This window comes from Camarhynchus parvulus, chromosome 8 (assembly GCF_901933205.1).
Source record: "Camarhynchus parvulus chromosome 8, STF_HiC, whole genome shotgun sequence".
Classification (NCBI taxonomy): domain Eukaryota; kingdom Metazoa; phylum Chordata; class Aves; order Passeriformes; family Thraupidae; genus Camarhynchus; species Camarhynchus parvulus.
The window spans coordinates 26,284,761-26,302,898 of record NC_044578.1 but is presented as its reverse complement, the minus strand read 5'-3'; the positions used below and the strand labels follow the sequence as shown (position 1 = coordinate 26,302,898).

Genomic DNA, 18,138 nt, shown 5'->3' with positions numbered 1-18,138 from the left:
CTTGATTAAGTTTTCCTCTCCTGAGTCATTCCTGCATTTTGACACATTTTAAATGGGATTTAATGTGGATTTAAAGCTTTTTGCACGAAGTGCCTCTGACTGTTTGAGTAGGGAGTGGAGACATAGCATTACTGTAATTATCAAATGGCCTTGCACTTTGACGGGGAAAATGTCTTGAGAAATAATATTCTGTTTTCCAGGCACACATAGGGAATAAATTACAGGAGGACTGTGTGCTTGATCTCTAAATGAAGGAAATAGAAGGGTAGCAGCTATTTGTCCCTATCACAGTGCTGAAGGAGAAGAGAGTCTTTGAAAAACCATGACTGATGTTTGTGTTGCTTCTCGAGCTGTTTCCTGTAGTGGTCAGGGGCTGATGATGTTAATTTAGAGCAGCATTTTGTTCATTTTGCACCTTTTCATCCCTCTAACATAGATAATGTATTTGCTAGTACCCTAAGCATGCTAATTACTAGCCTTCACTGTTCCTTTATATGCTCAAACATTAAACAGTGCATATGAGGGACACTTCAAAATGCCTTGCAAGTATAGAGATAACAATTTCTGATGGCAAGGAATTACCAGAGTGCAGAAATGATTATTCTCTGTTTTCCCATAAGAAATCACAGCTGGATTTTGCTTTTATAGATCAACCTCTCTTTTTTTCACCCTGGTATTTCCAAGCCTTTTTAATAAGTGGATCTTGTTGTTTCCTTATGCTGCTGATAAGGCTGGCTTAACTAGTGGGTGGAATTTAGTCTCTGGTTATGTGTGGTTTCTCTGCTGCTGCAGTGGATGCTGAGGTGTGCAGTAGCTGTAAACCAGCAGTGTTAATTGGAGTTCCCCTAAAATGAACTGGTGCAGAAAGAAAGTGAGGGTGGAAGCATTAAAGAAAGGATTCTGAGAATTGCTGCAAATTTGGGGGGTCATTATGAAGCCTGAAGGCACTACCTGATGTTTGGCAGCGGATACATGATTATATTGGGAATTCAGCCTTACTTTTCAGGCATTGCTGTAAGTTAGGAATTTTTCCTTATTTACAAAATACTAAAATTGAAAATGGTTTAAATAAAGTTACGTTCCTACCAAGAAAAGTTAGGACTTCTGAGAATTCAGTGAATGACTTTCAGCTATCTACACTGCAATTTGCTTTTAACTTTTGAAGTAAACTGTTCCATTTCCCACAGAATATTTATCATCATTATTCAAGCTGGCTCAATTTCACCTTGTCTGTTGAAGGTCATAATTTTCACCAAACTTTTAGTACAGGGAGCCTTCTGGTTTCATGCTTGTCTTCCTTCTCCAGCCCTGAAATGATTCTCCCTTAGCTCTGTTGCTTTTGGAATAACAGAGAAGTATTTTTTACTAAAAGTATTTTGAATGTAATCGACACCAAATGTAGACATACTGTAACAGAACAGGGAAAGGGATGTACTTTCACTTCTGTTGAAAACTAGACATGTCCTTTGCAGTGCATTTCAATATGCTTAAAAGTTTTCTGTTAATAATCTATATGACCCACAGGCTCTGAATGTGAGTAAAATAAATGAGCTTACAAAATTGTATTTGACTTCTAGGCAAATTCTCACAGTAGGTTCACCCATCGTTGCAGTGGAGAGATTTTATTTGTGCTCTGAAAAGCTCAGAATGCCTTCAGAGAACGCTAGAGATGAGAGAGAGCCTGGTTTTAACCAAGAATCCTCCCCAAATAACAAGCATCACTCAGACATAGATATTGATTTTTGTGTTTACTGTTGGTTTTACCTTCTTACTCTGTTTCTGCCCCCTCCAATGTTGCTGCCTCTTCCTAGATGACAGCAGAACCACCAGCCAGCTGGATGAGTTTCAGGAGTGTCTGTCCAAGTTCACGCGCTACAATTCTGTCCGACCGCTGGCTACGCTCTCCTACGCCAGTGACCTCTACAATGGCTCCAGCATAGTGTCCAGGTAGGGCACACTGGGTGTTGACCATCTGGGTGTGGGCTGCTGATGAGGCTGACTTCATAACCCATATTAAGCAAGTTCTTGTTGGTGTATATGCCAAAAATATGTATTTCCCAAAAATAGTTTTGCCAGTGTGTGACTGCATGTGACGATTTTGTGACTATCATTGATCTGTGAAGGCACTCAGATACCTCAGTATTATTTCTTATTCCTGTTGGTATTAAGACCAAATCCAGAACCTTTGAGGTGCCAGTATCAGCAGTTGTTGTACAAAGCCTGTTGTCTTCATGTTAGCTTAGCTGTGTTGTAAGTGATGCAGTTCTAGCATTTTAAAAACCAACCATCTTGTTTGGTAGTCTTAAGAATCTGTGATGGTTTTATATTTTGTTGGTAGGTCCAGTCACAATGGCAAATATTAAAAAGCTGAGTTGTTTTTAGCTGTGATTGCTTGAAGTCTTGGGCTTTGGAAGCTGTTTGTAGTGATGAACACACTAGTGAGGGGGTGGTTGTAAAGCCAATGAACAGTTCTGTTCTTGCCAGCAGTTCCTCTGTATCCCAGCTGTGCAGGGTGATCATGTCCTGTGTACTGCTGCTGAAGCTCATCTGAGCCTCCTGTGGACCAAATTTGACACATAGCTGGTGAAATGCTTTTGACTGTCTTTCAACAGAATAATTTTCTTCTAGTTCAGGTCCATGAACCAGCTCCCTTAGGGATCAGGCTGTAATAGAGCACATGAAGAGGATGGGAATTGCTGCAGCACTAACCTTAAACTGGTATCTCCCATGCTGGGGGTTTTGCTTATTTGTGGTAGTTTGTCTTTGGAGCCCCTTGGGGTGGAAAAAATGATGGAATATCTTAACTAGGAAATCTTCTGTGCATGGCATATGTGCAGGACCTGTTTGATCTTCTTGCAAGCACATTTCACTGATTTAAATGTTTGTTCGCAGCAGTCTCTTGAGAGAAGGAGTAGTATCATCCCTGTTTTATATATGGGGAGCAGGAAATCCAAAGAGACCATACCTGAGGTCTTGGAAAAAACATAATGTTGACAAGATAGATAGATTAAACTTGGGTTTTCTGACTTTTCATCTAGTGCCTTAGAAAGGGGCCACACAGAAAGTGACAGAAGAGCTTGAATGTTTGTTGAGGGACCCCCAGAAATTTGCACTATTGAAGAAATTGGAGGCATTGTGTAGCACAGATTTTGTTTAAAGCAGCATTGATTCCTTAACTACTGCAATATGTAGCAGGAATGTGTAATGTCCGACTTAGGCAGAGGTCAGAGCACAGTAATCAGGAATCTGACGTATCTTTAACCTGCACTGATTGGGTTCACACCAGCTGCAATGAAATGCAGATGGGAATCTCACTGCAATGTAGACAAACTTTCTCAACCACTAGTTCAGCATGGATTGGATTTTGCTCCTTTGCCCTTTTTTCTCCTTGACATTCTGCAAGAGCAGCATTACTGTGGTATTTGCTTAGAAAATGCTGGAAGGACAGTAAATCACACTCATGTTTGAAGGCATTCTAATTCTTGGGTGAAATACAAGTTTGAAAAGTATGTTTGTTACTGTTATAATGAAGATACAGTGAAGCCTTCTTCAAGTCAGTCCTAGAATTGGTAATTAAATGCATTTTACTGAAAAATAACTTGGTTTCTAAGTCAGTGTTCTCCTCTGCTCATGCTTTTTATTGATCAAAGCATTTGAGAAATTTTTAGAGGTTTTAGTGTGTAGGCTAAGACAGTTCACATCTGAGCATGTCCTTAAGTGCTTTGGTAAAGCAGCTTTGCTGATTGTGCTGCTGCCATTGTTCTTGTTGGCTTCTGGCTATTCAAACAGTTCCTGTAAATCAGAATTTGTTAATCAAGAATTTGCACTTAATATGTGTTGGCCAGCGCTGGCTGGTGTTCACCTTTTTTTTTTCATTTAAACTGATAGCCTCAAGTTGAGAGAGTATGTGAAACTAAATAAGAGCAGCTTTTAGGTATTCACACATGAGCCAAATTAAGGTACTTAAAAAGTGAAATAATGCTTTTAAAGTGCTGTGAAAAGTTTTATTGTTTATTTGGTCCACTACACTGATCTTTAAATGTTTTCCTGGGCATGCAGTAGGAAACAGTGATGAAATGGCAGAAAGTTAAGTCTTGGTGTTTAGCTGTGGAGACAAATGGATTTAAATACAGAGTTAATACAAGACTAATACATAAGAAGTCTTCATAAAATTCTTAGGCAGTATTTTAAAGGGATATTTTAAGTATACTTCAAAATACAAATAGAACTGACTGGAAGTTACATTTCCTTTTTTTTTTTTTAGTAAGTTGCTGTTACAGATGGACGGAATACAAGAGGTTTGGTTTGATTGCTCTAACCCTACATAAAGTTCATAGATGACTCCAAAAGATCTGCTGGCTTAAACAACTTTTTTTTTTAAATAAGATGTATTACCTTCAGGTTCACAAAGGAGAAGGATGTAAATAATCCTTATCTGCAAAACACTGATGTTTAGAAGTGAAATAAAATTGGGTTTATGCTAACAGGGTGAAAAGTGTAATTAAAGACTGTGTACAAATAGGCTGAAAAAACTGGAACTGGGCAGCAGCAATACCCTCCTGAGAGCCTTGTGGTAAGAATGTTTATGGCTGTCTGAACTTAACTGTGGACTAATAAAGAACTGTAAACATATGTATGTTGTGTTACTGAAAAAAAAATCTGATAAAATGTTTAGAAACGCTCCAGTTGCCTTTTAGAAATAGGAGGCAAAGAAGGAAAATTTAAACCCTTTGTCTTTTTTCCCTTACTTTCTTCAAGAACACCATATTATCAAGAAGAATGTTCAGGGAAAGCACATTTGAGGCTTTGCTCTTGCAAGTTACTGAGTTTGGCTGTAACATCAAGGGGACTTCAGCATGCTTGCAGTATGAATGTGCAAGTATCTCAGTATGCTAAATGGCTTTTTAATACACTCGCTTCTCTGAAGTACAAAGTATTTACAGTTTTCACAAGTATATTAAATTTTGTTAGAACTGGGCCAAGGAATAAATTTTCCATTTATTATTCCCCCAGACAGAGCAGTTGTCAGAGCTTAACTTCCCTTCTCTCTGCTGGCAGTGGCAATAAATGTAAAGTCTTTCTTTTAAAGATGAGTCTGTAAACTGCTGCGTTAGCATTACAATGATTTATGGAGAAAATTGCTTTACCACTGTCAGCAGGGGCCTTCAGAGAATAATGTGGCAGTCTTTCATATTTGAGATAAAGAACAGGAAAATCCAAGAACTGTACCACAACGAGGTGTCTCTCAGAAGCCTGGGTACCAGAAAGCTGGTTCTCCCTGCTCCATGTTTCCCAGCTTTGGGAACATGAGGAAACTCTAAGGTTTGGGGCTTTGCATGGGTTTCTGTCATTGACTCAGACTTCAAATTCTTCTAGATTGGTTTACTATTTCTCTGAAAGATCTTAAAGTGACATTTAAAAGGTTTTGGATAGGTGGCACTAACCATCTAAATCTAAAGGCTCTATCACTATCTAAAGTCTCAGTGGTTTACAGAGAGGGAAATAAACAACTTGTGGTTTTGGCTGGAGAAGCCTTGGTCAACTTGTCTGTTGAATCATGATCCAGTGTTCAAAAACTGCATCTTACCTTTGGTGTCCATTATATTTTTTCCATTGCTTGCTCATTGTTCCATTGCTTCTAAGTAATGAATGAGATGTGAAGAGGTATCTCTTAGCATCCAAACAGTATGATTTTCTGTTTCAAGATGGCATTTCTGTTTTGTTCACCCTTTCAGTAACATGACCTGAAATCCTTTATTCAAAGGTGAGCTTAAAAGAAAAAAATCCATTATGAGTGAGTTTTTGATGTGTTCATTGAACTGTTTAATTTTTCTGTTGCCCTTTTTACTTTGGACTACAATTATTTGTCCATATAAATTCTCAGATCCAGACTTTAACAAGATACTTTTTAATTCTGAATCCACCATAACAAGCCTTTTTTTTTTTTTTTAAATGCTTGGGCTGCCTAGGATTAGATGAGCCATTTTATTAAGTTTGTGACCAGCAATGCTTCTTTATCTTGCAGGTAAAGATAAATGAATGAAATGGAAGTGGGTTTATCCTTTACAGGATTATGTTTGAGTGTAGTAGATGCTGCTCCTTAAGAAATGAGGAAGGCTGGATTTTACTTACAGCCTGTTAAATAAACCATTTTTAAAATGGACTCTTATTTACAAGTGGCAGCTCAAAACTGGATGAATCTGTCTTATTTGAACTGTTCCCAAAAGTAGGAGGGAGCGAGAAATGTTTGGATAAGGAGATTTAAATTGCAGAATTACCTAGGAAACTTGAAGTATAATTCCTTGAAGCTACTTGAAGTTTGTGCTTCTCCTGTGGTTCTCTTACTTTTCTTCATCTGAAGTTCTGGCCTGTAGATCAGACATTGTCTGGGGCTGAAATGGGATTTTTGTTTAATTAGAGCTGAGTGAAATACAGAGCCTTTCCCTTACTTTCCCATCTTTCTCTGGAGTGCTGAACTGATATATTTCCTAGTACATGATTGTGGTCCGGGTCCCTTGAGCAGAAGCTAAATGTGTCTTGTACCCAGCAAAAGGGTTATGCAGGGGTCAGTGCTGATCTCTGAATTCAGAGTTCAGGGACACTCTGCCCTGGAACACAGCCCTCCAAGTCCCAGGATGGGCTGCTGGTACCAAGCACTGACATCAGAAAAGAGCTTATTTGCTCTTATCACCGGTCTTGACCTGATGAAAAGTAAAACTTCTGGTGACCACGGTGATGCTGCAAAGAGAAGTTTTTTCTTTCATCAACATAAGAGCTAAAACTTAACTTGAAATAGGGAGGTTAATGAATGGAAGTGGCATGGCTGCCAGTGGGACCTAATTTTTTTCCTACTAATTTCAGACAATTTGGCAGTAGGAAGATCTTTTTCTCATTAAGCTCTCTTAGTACTTGAAACCTGTCTTCATCTGCAGACAATTAGATGAGAATTTTTAGTTGAATTTCAACTTTATGAATTTTCATAAATGATCTGTTAAAAGTATTGAGCAATCTTTAGATTAATTTGGGAACTGGCTTTTAAACAAAATGTTTTAAATAGTGGTTGTTCTTCAGGTTTTTTCTTTTTTTCTTTCAATATCTTGAAGGATCTATATGCAGTTTATGCAAGGAGTTTCCATATCTTGCCATGTAGCAGTCACTGCCTGCAGCATGGGGTAATCCAGTTTTGGAGAAGGCTTCCCAAAGGGGTGGTGCAAGCTCCATCCTCAGATTCATTCAAGAACTGGCTGAACAAAGCCCTGAGCAACTTGGTCTGATCAGAGCTGCCCCTGCTCTGACCAGAATATTGGACTAGAGACCTCAGAGGCTTGGGACTGTACTTGTGATAAAGGTACATGACCAGAGCATTAGAAATTATACATTTTGTCCTCTCTTTCTATTGAGCATCTTCCTCTGGCCTTAGGTTTTGAGAAGGAATTTAAGGAGGAGCTCTCTATGTGGCTTTAACATGTGTAGTGCAAAGGATATTTGACTTCCTATAAACCTTATGATCACTGCTTACAATTTCAACAGGACTGTATTTATTAGATTTAAGATTGCTTTTCTGTTGAAGAGAAGTTTCCTGAAAGTGCAGGAGCTTACAATGGATGCTGTAGTGTCAGAAATGAGAAATCAGTATTCTGGTAGGAGGATGGTACTGATGCCTTTTTCAACCTAGAAATGAAACAACACATACTTTCAATAGAATATAGAAGGTAATATAAAAGTAGATCTTTATTTTGAGGCCTCCAGGGGCAGTCATGGAGAATATCCCCACAGCCTGTCCACATGGGGTGAATACAGTTTTTATAAGTTTAACCAATTAGCATAATTGACAAAAAAGCAGTTAGGAGAACAAGTGGTGATGCAATTCCCCTCCAAGTCAAGCCCCTTCTCTGGACCACCCCCCTTGGTACTTGCTGTATTTATGATAATCTATCTTGAGTTCTCAACCTTGGTAGCCAGGAGGAACTAAGATAGTATAGGGGGGCCCTGGAATTTGTTTTATCTTTCTGCCTACAGAAAGGACATGGAAAATTACTGGAAAACTAGCCACTAATGCAATAGTCTCCAGAGCTACAAATATATGTGCAAAGAATACAGAGAAAAAAGCATATAGAAAAAAAAGCAAAAACCAAAATGGCATCATTACCACGTGGAAATTGCCTTGCATCATTGCATCCACCCCTCTTGATTGCTCAGGATGAAAATCTTTTCAGTGAGGTTGGGGTAGCTGCCCTTCTGTTCCTGGTGATGTTAGTGTGGTAATGGGTGTCAGCAGGCAGTCGTGGTGTGTCTTGGCCTCAAGAACTGGACAGGCAAGCCTCAAAAACTGTGGTTCCAGCATCTTAGACACACAGTTCACATTCTGACAGTGTTTGTAAAAGTCAAAGATGGATTTCATTTAATCCCCCCCAATTCTATAGCTTTCATTTGGCATTGAGTGTTGATACACTGAATTCTTGTTTCTCCATAAGGACAAAAACCTCTTATTAATAGAACATGGATTTCTGTATCTTATTACAGCATTCTTTTAATTTTCTAGCTATATTTGTTGTAAATGCCTGAATTTTTTTTAAGATCTAATGATCTGAAAAGCATTTGCAAGCCTTTGGATTTTTTTGTTTGTTCCTGGCCAACTAGAGACCTTAGCCTGTTAAATGGTGGGTAGTTGAGCAATATAATAAGAGTGTGTTAAAGCATCAAAGATGTATGGTGTGGGCTTAAATGATTCTGAGAATAAACCTTACAAGCAGCTCAGCCTGGAGAAGAGGCTTGAGCTCATGATTATTAATATATCATCGTTTCCATTAATAAATACAGTTTCTGAGGCATGTTTGGGATTTATGGGCTGCATAGTTGTTTCATAGAATAAGGTAATAAATTAACACAGAATAAGCTATGAAATGATGTTTGTTTTCATGGGATTATATACAAGTGTGTGTGCATACATTTGTGCAAGTGAAGTCAGAACAACTTCTCTGTGAGACTGTGGAATTAAGGGTATACATAACTCATTCTTGAGAAAAAGTAAAAAAGGATAGCATTCAAAATACTGATGAAATAAGATTCAAAGTGCAATCAAAACAAATCTCATTAAACAGTTTTGTCAGCTGGATGAGAAATGCTTCAAATGATGCTTCAACCTTGTTCTGTCATTACCAGGCAGGAGGAACATTGCAGTTAATTGCCCAAGCCCATCCTCTGGCTGCTTGGGAAAGGCTCATGTGTGGTGTATGGATTTGGTATTTAGGAAGGCTGGTGCCCTGACTCATGGTGCCTGTTGGATTGAGCTGAGTTGTCTAAAGAGGTTACTGTCTCCAGCTACTGTCTACCAGCTCCCTTCTGCTTCTCTGCAGGGTGTCTGGCAGAAGAACTGGTGGGCAGTGTCAGGAAAAGGCAGAGGCTTGGGGTGGTGATTTGTCCCGTGAAATGGGACAAAATGGCAGTGTGGTCAGCTGGAGACAAACATCCTCAGCTGCTGCTGCCAAGTCATGGAGGAAGCATGAATTGGAGCCTACAGACAGACTGCACTGTTCAAGTCCCAGTATTGATGGAGATTTCTCTTTCAGATCTATTTGTTCCCCTGCCTCATCAGCTCTGTCAAATGTTGCTGTGTTCAATTTTAAAGAAACAAAATCCTTGTTGGTGTGGTAACAAAAGGGTGGCTTGGAAGCAAGCTTTTGAATGGCTTTATATCTAGAAGGCACTTCAGTACTTGCTACAACTGAGTTCCTTCCTACTTAATGATGTAATCCTGATAAGATGGTGCTGTTGTTCCGACTACCTTACAGGCTGTCATGGGGCAGGGTTTCCTCTCTAAAACCTCAGCTTGGGTGGAGGCTGCTGTCTTCTGTTCCAGCTGAACATGAGGAGCTTCTTTCCTGTGCAGTGATGGTGCACTGGCAGATTGCCCAGAGAGAGTGTGGAGTCTCCTGAGATATTCCAGAACCATCTGGATGCAAGCCTGTGCCATGTGCTCAGGGATGATCCTGCTGGAGAAGGGAGGTGGGACCAGAAGACCCACTGTGGTGGCTTCCAGCCTTATCCATTCAGTGATTCTCTACTGGAAACACTTCCCAAGCTTAAAGGCAGATGAGAATGTTTGGATAGTTGTAACCTCTTCCACCTTAATGTTTGAAAATGTTGACTCTGTCCTGTGGCTACTGCCAGCTGTTCATAACCCACTGTGTATCGGCCCAGCTGGGTGAAATGATTCCTCCTGGGTTTTAAATGCAGATATGGGTTACCCAAAATACTGCAGCAGGCAGACTGATCATTTGGCTTGCATTTTAAATAGTGTCATAAGGAACGCTCTGCGTTTAACTGTTGGCATTTTTAGTTAAATTTCTCCTGCTCTAGGAAATTATTTAAAATGGTGTTTGTGGAAAAACTGAATCTAATTCTCATTAAGTTGCAGGGTAGTCATTTGCAGCAGCTTTGGCTCATTGTGCTTCTGTGGATCTGGCATAGAAACCCTGGCATTGTCGTCATCTTCTCTTCAACATGCAGAAGAGCATCGCCCAGCAGTAAAGTGGCTTTTTATCAATACACTTTTTATTTGGTGGCTTGCAGAATTCAGCAGTTCCCTGTAGGTTTTCTCATCATTAGTGTTAATTAAGCCAAGTTCCCCTAATGCATGTATGAAAAAAAACATTATGCAGCAGAAGAGGCTGTCTCTAGCTATAATCTTATAGCCAAGACTGGGACTCTGCTATGGCTTTCTGGGATATTTTGCGTTGTATTTAGAGGAGATTAGGTTCATGGTAACTCCTTTGCAAAGTAGAGAGAAGCATGGTTCTGAAAACTGAGCTAATGCAAGGAGCCTAATTAATCTCACAGCATAGTATATGCTCTCATTGGATTTGAAAAAAGAACGACTCCGTTTTATCTAGCAATGACAAAGCATAAAAGTCACTCTGTTGGGTTTGATTTCCGAGCTGTGAGATGGATCTGAGCCCGCCAAATCTCGATTCAGGTTTAATATTCTCCTTTAAACAAGCTCTTTGTGGAACGGGAGTATTATGAAGTGGTCTCTGTTAGAACTGATGGCATTTCATTACACTTAAAAGGATTTTTATAAGCAAGAAGTGGGCCTGGAACTAGGTCTAATGACATTACTTTGTTAATGTGGTACCTTTTTATGCCTTTCTTCAAACAGAGCAGAACAGCCCTCCAGGCTACTGTGCCTGTAAGAGAGATCCTGCCAGTGTGACTGCGGCATGGCTGTGCAATGATGTCTTTCCAAGGGAGCCCAGAGCTCAGGACTGCCCTTCCCTGTGCAGTGCAGCCTTTGCTGGGCTAATGCAACAGCCTTCCCAGCCTGTTTCCCAGAGAGCGGGGGAAAGTTAATTAACACACAGAGCTGACTTTTTAGTCCCTGTTTTTGTGCTTCAAATAGGAGTTTGATTAGGAGTAACATTCTCATTGGATGTTTGGAGCCTGGAGGAGGAGATGGGAAGGGTACCCTGGGTGCATTCAGTAACTGCTGGTGCCACTGGAGCTGGGATATTCTAAATAACTCCAAAGAATGGCATCAGTCTGAAATAGCTGAGGCTCCTCTGTCCCACAGTGTTTATTAGACATCCATTAGACTTGAATCTGATCTACTGAGAGTAGCTGACTTCACCTTGATCAGAGGACAAATCTGGCAAATTTCTGGTGATCTGGGAGTCACATCTAACCTAAAGTAATGTGATTCTTAGGGATAAAAGTGTTTGCTGTCTGATAGAATGACTTTGAGTGATAATCTCATTTATACATTTAACTTACCTATCCAAATAACCATTTACAGAGAATTGAGGTTTAAGTGGTCCTTTCTGACTAGAGATAGCAACAACCTGTCTGGGATCATGACATGCTCACTCAGTTTATATTTCAGAAAACATTTGGCAGCCTGGGAGTTTGAATCAAGAAATATTTTCTGCTGTGGTGGCCTGTCCTTGTCCCTGTGGCACAGATTAAGGACTCAGAAATAAAAGCAGTGACCTTACTTAGGTGGTGGTGCTCTGGAGTAAGGAGTAACTAATGGAACTGCTGCTTTATTACAGAGAAAAACCTCAGTGGTTTATTTCATCCACTCACAGCTTTAGCAGAACAAGCTTTTGGTACTGAAACTTCATATCCTTTGTTTCAGTTGCTTTTGTTTTTATGTGTAACAAAATGTAGGCTTTGAGCTGATAGAACACAAAGTCTGAGTGCTTTACTGCTGCTTCCTATGCCTGAATATAGCTTTGTTTTTAAAAAACCATGTTAGTATGCTAGTAGTGCATACTTAGTGACACTAATTACCTTACTTAATTACTTAAAATATCAGTCTGTTGTAAGCAGTCTCTCAGGTCTGTGATATTAATACCAATTTCTGTATTGGCTCCAGGTGCTTAACAGTCTACACTGGTGCCCACAGTGTTGGATTGTAACCTCAATATCTAATCTTTGGCTTTGGTGCCTCAAAATGAGCATTGGAAAGAGATAGCCAGGCTTGGGATTGTTAGGAGTGACAGGACACCCCTTGGAGGCCATGCAGTGGAAGCACAGAGTAAGAAAGGATTTAGGAATATAAGTGAAGGACGAAAACTGCTGCTGGCATCTCTCATTCTTCTCACCAATTAAGTCCCAACAATATATTCATGTTGTCATTAAATATGGGCCTCCACAGCAAGATAGGAGTTGATGTTAGAGATACATAAATAGACACAGCACTAGGCTGGGAGAAACAGAATTGAAAGGCTTTGGTGTATCCAGAGAGGACAGTATGTCTGTGTGTGTCTCTCTATATATATCTGTATAGATAAATGCAGTTCCATGAGAGGGACTGAATCATCTACTTTGTAGAAATGGCAACTCCTACAGTCACAGATCTTGGTAACAAGTCAGAACGGAGGCATTTTTGATTACAGTAGCAATTGTAGGCTGTGTATGGGAAGGGGAGAGGAGCAGTTGGCTGAAGACCTTTAACTGGTGGTACATTAAAGGCAAATGCACTTAGATACCTTCTCCCTGTCTTCTCCTGTTTTCAAACAGTGGGTATAGTGCACCCCTGTTAATATCTGGTATGACCCAGCTGTACATGGACTGCTGTTGTCAGGAGTTACCACCTGAAACGTGTGTGTGCTTCTTAAAAAGTGTAACGGAGAGGGAGGAAACCCTCCTCTGTCCCAAATCAAATCTTCTGCCCAGTACCTCCTAGCTGTAGTGTGACTTGTTGAACACCAGTCTTGCTGTTGCCTTGTTCATAACCCTTTTGGGGAGGCAGCTGCTCCATTCCTTTAATCAATTTAGTTTCCCATCTGTATGCATTCCCTAACTCCAGCGCATCCTCCGGGGATGTGGAGAACAACTGCACACACCAGCAGGATGCAAATGTACTAAGGCTTTACACAATGGCAGAGCTGCTAAATACTCCTTCTTTACTCTTTCCCTGCTGCTCTATCCTCAACACCAAAGCAGGCTTCCAGGCATGTTTCAGAAGCAATTTATTTCATAATTCTATTTGTTAGCTATGAGTGTTCTCCAAGGTCACAGGCTTTACCATTAAAATAAAGCAGTTGATTTATAATCTCACAGATTGGGAATTAAGATAAGCAGTGGAGAAACCAGAACCCTTGAGGATGTGCTTACTTTCTAGCAGCTCTTAGTGATATTTCCATAAGATGTTGGTTGTCAACTTCTTAGGAGAAAGAAAGCAGTGATTTGGGAATGAGAGATGTCTCTCTTCTATTTTCCCTTAAACAAAACTGTCAGATCCTTTCAATTTGATTTCTGTAAGTAATTCTGTGGCATGTTTATAAAGCTCTTTCAAATATCCAGTAGTTCATATGTCCCCAAAAGATTCCTTATAGAAATTTGGTTAGTGTTGGTTGGTCAGAAATGTGGAGTTTAAAAATAGGCTGAACAAAAAGAAGCAATTGATAACTGTTTTTAACAAGTACATCTTTGAGGAGCAAGGACCACTGCTGGTCCAGAAGGTAATTTCACTGGAGGTTTTAATTATTTCCTATTATTCTATTGCATGTTGTTATTGTGCCAATGAGGAATTCACTTGGACTGTGGAAATGTATCACCTGCAAAGCAGAATGTTGTCTTTCTGAGCTGGCTCTGTTGAGTCTTTTGACAAGACAAAACAAAACTTAAATTCTCCGGTGAATTTTCATATAGATAAGCTTGTGTATAAGCAAGAGCTTACATTGACACAAAGACTTCAAGCAGCAGGTGACAGGAGTACCGACAAGCCAGTTAAATGCAAATAAGGCTTGCATAATACTAAGTGTATTTAAAAGACATGCAAGAAAAAGCATTAAACTAATGGTTGCTTTGCAGGTAGGCTGTTTGTCCTAATGCTGATTAGTCCAGGTGTAAGCAGAGCTTTGCAAATACTAGGGACAGTTTTATATGGTATATAATGCACTCGATTAGGTAGTTAGATTGTTCCTATTTTTATTTGTAAATCACTGGTGAAAAGCTAACTGGCAGAAAGAGAGATCACTGGCTGTTCCAGGACTGAGCACAGGTGATGGGAGGCCAAGGTGCAGGTGTGTGTTGGTCTGCACTGTAGTGGCTTTCTGCATTTCTGCATTCTTTTTCTCCCTGCAGTGTCTTTGATGCTGTTTGAAGGTCACAGGTCTGACAATTCCATTACTTACGGCTTTTTATTTTTTTAATGATGTGTTAACTTTTATGGGCATCTTTAAATACTAATTTGTTTTGTCTACAGCATGTCTCTATTAAAAAAAAATTGAATTAATACTAGAGAAGCAAACTCAACCCAAATGAGAGAGGTTCTATTCTGCTCTAATAACTTGGCTTTTTACCAGACATTGTAATGCATTATTTTTCTTTCTTCAGCAGAAGGCTGAGGGTTTAAATTGAATCCAGGCAGATGAATCACTGCCATCACTTTAGCTGTGCTTTACCTGAATCCACAGGGCAGAGAACAGGAGAGGAGACAGCAGTTCAATTAAGATTGTGGTACAAGTAAATCCTTTGTATTGTTATAGAGGCTTTGATTATAAAGTTCTTCCACAGAATAGGGTGAGCTGACAAAACAAGACAGACCTGAATGGTGTTTTCATCCTGTGTGTATAAAAAGTGATTTAGATTAGTGTAGATCTGGGGAGTGGGGAGAGCAGCCTGAATGCTTAGGTGACTTCTTTCCCTCTCCCATTTTATTTAAATAGATGTCTGCATGCTTTTAATTCCCCAGCCATAAGCATGTTCCTCCCTGCATTTTGGAGGCTCATGATTTTGCAGGCTGCACCTGATTAGCTTTTCTAGCAGTCACTTGTGAGTGGGGCCATCTCCTGCCACTCCTGAGAGAAGTTTGGGTGCCTGAGTTAAATGGCCAAGTTTCAAGCTGCTTCATTGAATTATTTTATAGCAACAGACTGCATATCAACAGTCTTTTCTCTCCATAGTTTAAAAATAACTTGATGATATCTCCTTTACAAGGACTTGAAAATTCTGTTGGTGTTTAAATTTATCTTCCCTTGGAAACATTGCATTGCCTTCAACTTCTCAGCTCTGTTGAGGAGTGGAAAGCTCTTGCTGTTACAGCAATGGGGGCAGCCTGAAGAGCCCTTTCTCTTCTTGAAATTGTTTAATGCTTTCTAATTGTAGAAAGGTACCTTAAATACCCCTGCTCTCAGGATTTTGAATGTGGAATTAGTGTAAACTCAGTTTTTCCTGCTGCCATTAAGAACTTCCTCCCTGGTTCATAAACACCCTGGATTCTTAAGGGGGGGATAAAACCCAAGTGATAGAGACAGCAGGGATTTAAATGAATTAGTGAGTGGAAGAACTCCAAAAGAGACCTCTCTAAACAGTAGACTGATTGCTTATTCAGAAGACTTGGGGACTGGTTACTGATCATAGAAACCTCCTGACTGAGGGCAAATGCTGCCCCCACCCTTTCTGGGGAGTGTCTCATTGAGGCTGCTGCCCTCAAAGGAGACAGGTGTATGTGTCCCTGCCCTGCCAGCGGTGCCATGGGCTGCAGGAAAGCAGAAGCTCCTGGGAAGTAGGATTACTTCCCCAGCTGCTGGATGTCTAGCAGATTTCTCTCAAGCCCTTCCAAGCTGTGAAGGTAGGAATGACATTAGCTGTTTGTAACCTGCTGCCTGCCTTTCTCTTAGATGTGTTTCAGTACAACCTCAGGCTTTTCTCATTTGCAGCTTAACTTTGTTTTAAGTTGACTGCTTTTACTTCCAGCTTCATTGATATTTATTACAAACTTGCCCCTCGGGTCAAGAAAGAAGGTGCCTCTGTTTGCACAAGCAACCCTAAATGGAAGTCATAGTTGTTTTTACAGTACTGATGATCTGATTTCAACCCCCTGTGGTTACCCAGGGAATTTAGAAGGGGTTTGTTTTTTTTTTCACAAATACTGCTTTGCTCTGCATTAGCACTTGAAAAGTTCCTGAAGCTGTTGTACACAGGAGGAATCAATGGGCAGTCATGCCATGGAATGTTAAGCACGTTTCCAGGACAAGCTGTTGGCTTTGACCTTTGGGTACCATGCAGTGTAGATGGTGTGGCTGAACTGAAAAACCTCCAGAGCACGTGAACAAATACCCTGGCTGTGGAGGGTGATTGTGCTGCCACAGAAATGGAGCTGTGTGTGTTGTTGGGGGGTGGATTAGAGAACAATGCTTAGAGCAAGAACTCCACACTGTTGGGGTGTGTGCCAGATCTGACCGGGGTATTTGAAAACTGCAGATTGTCATTTTCAACTCTGCCATACCAGGATGTTTAGGAGGTAAAATATCCTCCTGGTAAGTATGTGGGGTATTTTTATAGCATTCTCAACCTATATTTTTGTTTCTCAGTATTGAGTTCGACCGAGACTGTGACTACTTTGCCATCGCTGGAGTGACAAAGAAGATTAAAGTCTATGAGTATGGTACAGTCATTCAGGATGCAGTGGATATTCACTACCCTGAGAATGAAATGACCTGTAATTCCAAAATCAGGTAGGCATTGATTTGTATTTGAACTCAGAGTGCCTTTTCCACTTGATTGTTTATGTGTAGCAATTGTTCTGCTTTCTGTATGGGAATTGGAGAGGAAAGGAGGAATGCAGGCACTGATGGAGATTGGGTGGCACAGACACTGTTCCTTGTGTATACTGGGTTCATCCAAGGTTGGATGAACAAAACCCACATATCTGGAGGAGAAAAGGCAATAGGGAAGTAAACTGCTATTGCTTGCAAATGCTGTTGGATACCTGCTCAAAGTGAGGGATACATGCTCCAGGTAAAGTCATAGCTTGTCCAAGGAAACCTCTGTACTCAGCTCTTCATAACAGTTACTGATTCTTCGTGCTCTCTTCATTGACCAGATCCTTTCTGTTCTTCTGAGAGCTTGCTAGTTCTCAGGAAATGTTCCTCACTGGCACCTTCTACCTAGGAATTTTTGTCTGCCTGAAGTGCTGTTCTGCTGGGCCTCATAATATAAAGCTCCTGAGAAAAGACCTTTCTTGATTTTTTTGTTTCTGTGCTATCATTACTGTGAACCCATTTTTTTATCCCTTTAGATGTATTAAACCAGTGAAATACAGACCTCCATGTTAGAACCTCAACTGAAAGAATCCAGCTAAATAACTTTAAAATCCTAATTCAAAAAATCTCATAAAGCTCAGAAGTAAATAATAGCGGCAATCAAACCCATTCAGTATTATAATACAAGTCTCCAGCATCTCTGTTGCAATAATTTGTTTTTATTTGTTACCCTACATTTTAAAAGCAGTAAAGCACCCATGAAAGTGCAAGTAATAAATTTATGTAACAGTCCAGCTTCCATGAAAACAAAATGTTGTGCAACAAAATTAAGAATGTTTGTGAGCCTATTTTAGAGCGTAAAAGTCACGCTTTGTTTTGTAGCTGACACATTTCTAAAGATAGCTCAGTCATCCCTGTGTTGCTTGTGCTCATTATTCCCAGGAATTACATAACACTATTTTATGAAGGGAAAGATGTAAATGCAGCTGACCCTGGGACTAGATCTCACAGTGGGTAAAAGCAGCCTGAGTGGTTTGTATTGATATGCTGTACTGATTATGGAGCTCGTGTTTGGCTGGGCTGGTGAAATGTTCTGCATTTTTACCTGAGTTTGCACCATTCAGCTTCATTTTTGTGGAGAGATGAG

At 40.2% G+C, this 18,138-nt stretch overlaps 1 protein-coding gene across 2 annotated transcripts in view; it reads left to right on the top strand.

Moving 5' to 3' along the window:
* The window catches only part of COP1 (COP1 E3 ubiquitin ligase), a 125,710-nt gene that overhangs the window by 36,286 nt on the left and 71,286 nt on the right, over positions 1-18,138 (top strand). For both annotated transcript variants that reach the window (XM_030953004.1, XM_030953003.1), the window contains exons 11-12: positions 1,812-1,947; positions 16,821-16,964. In XM_030953004.1, the coding sequence (XP_030808864.1) occupies positions 1,812-1,947; positions 16,821-16,964 (280 nt within the window). The remainder of the gene's footprint in view (positions 1-1,811; positions 1,948-16,820; positions 16,965-18,138) is intronic.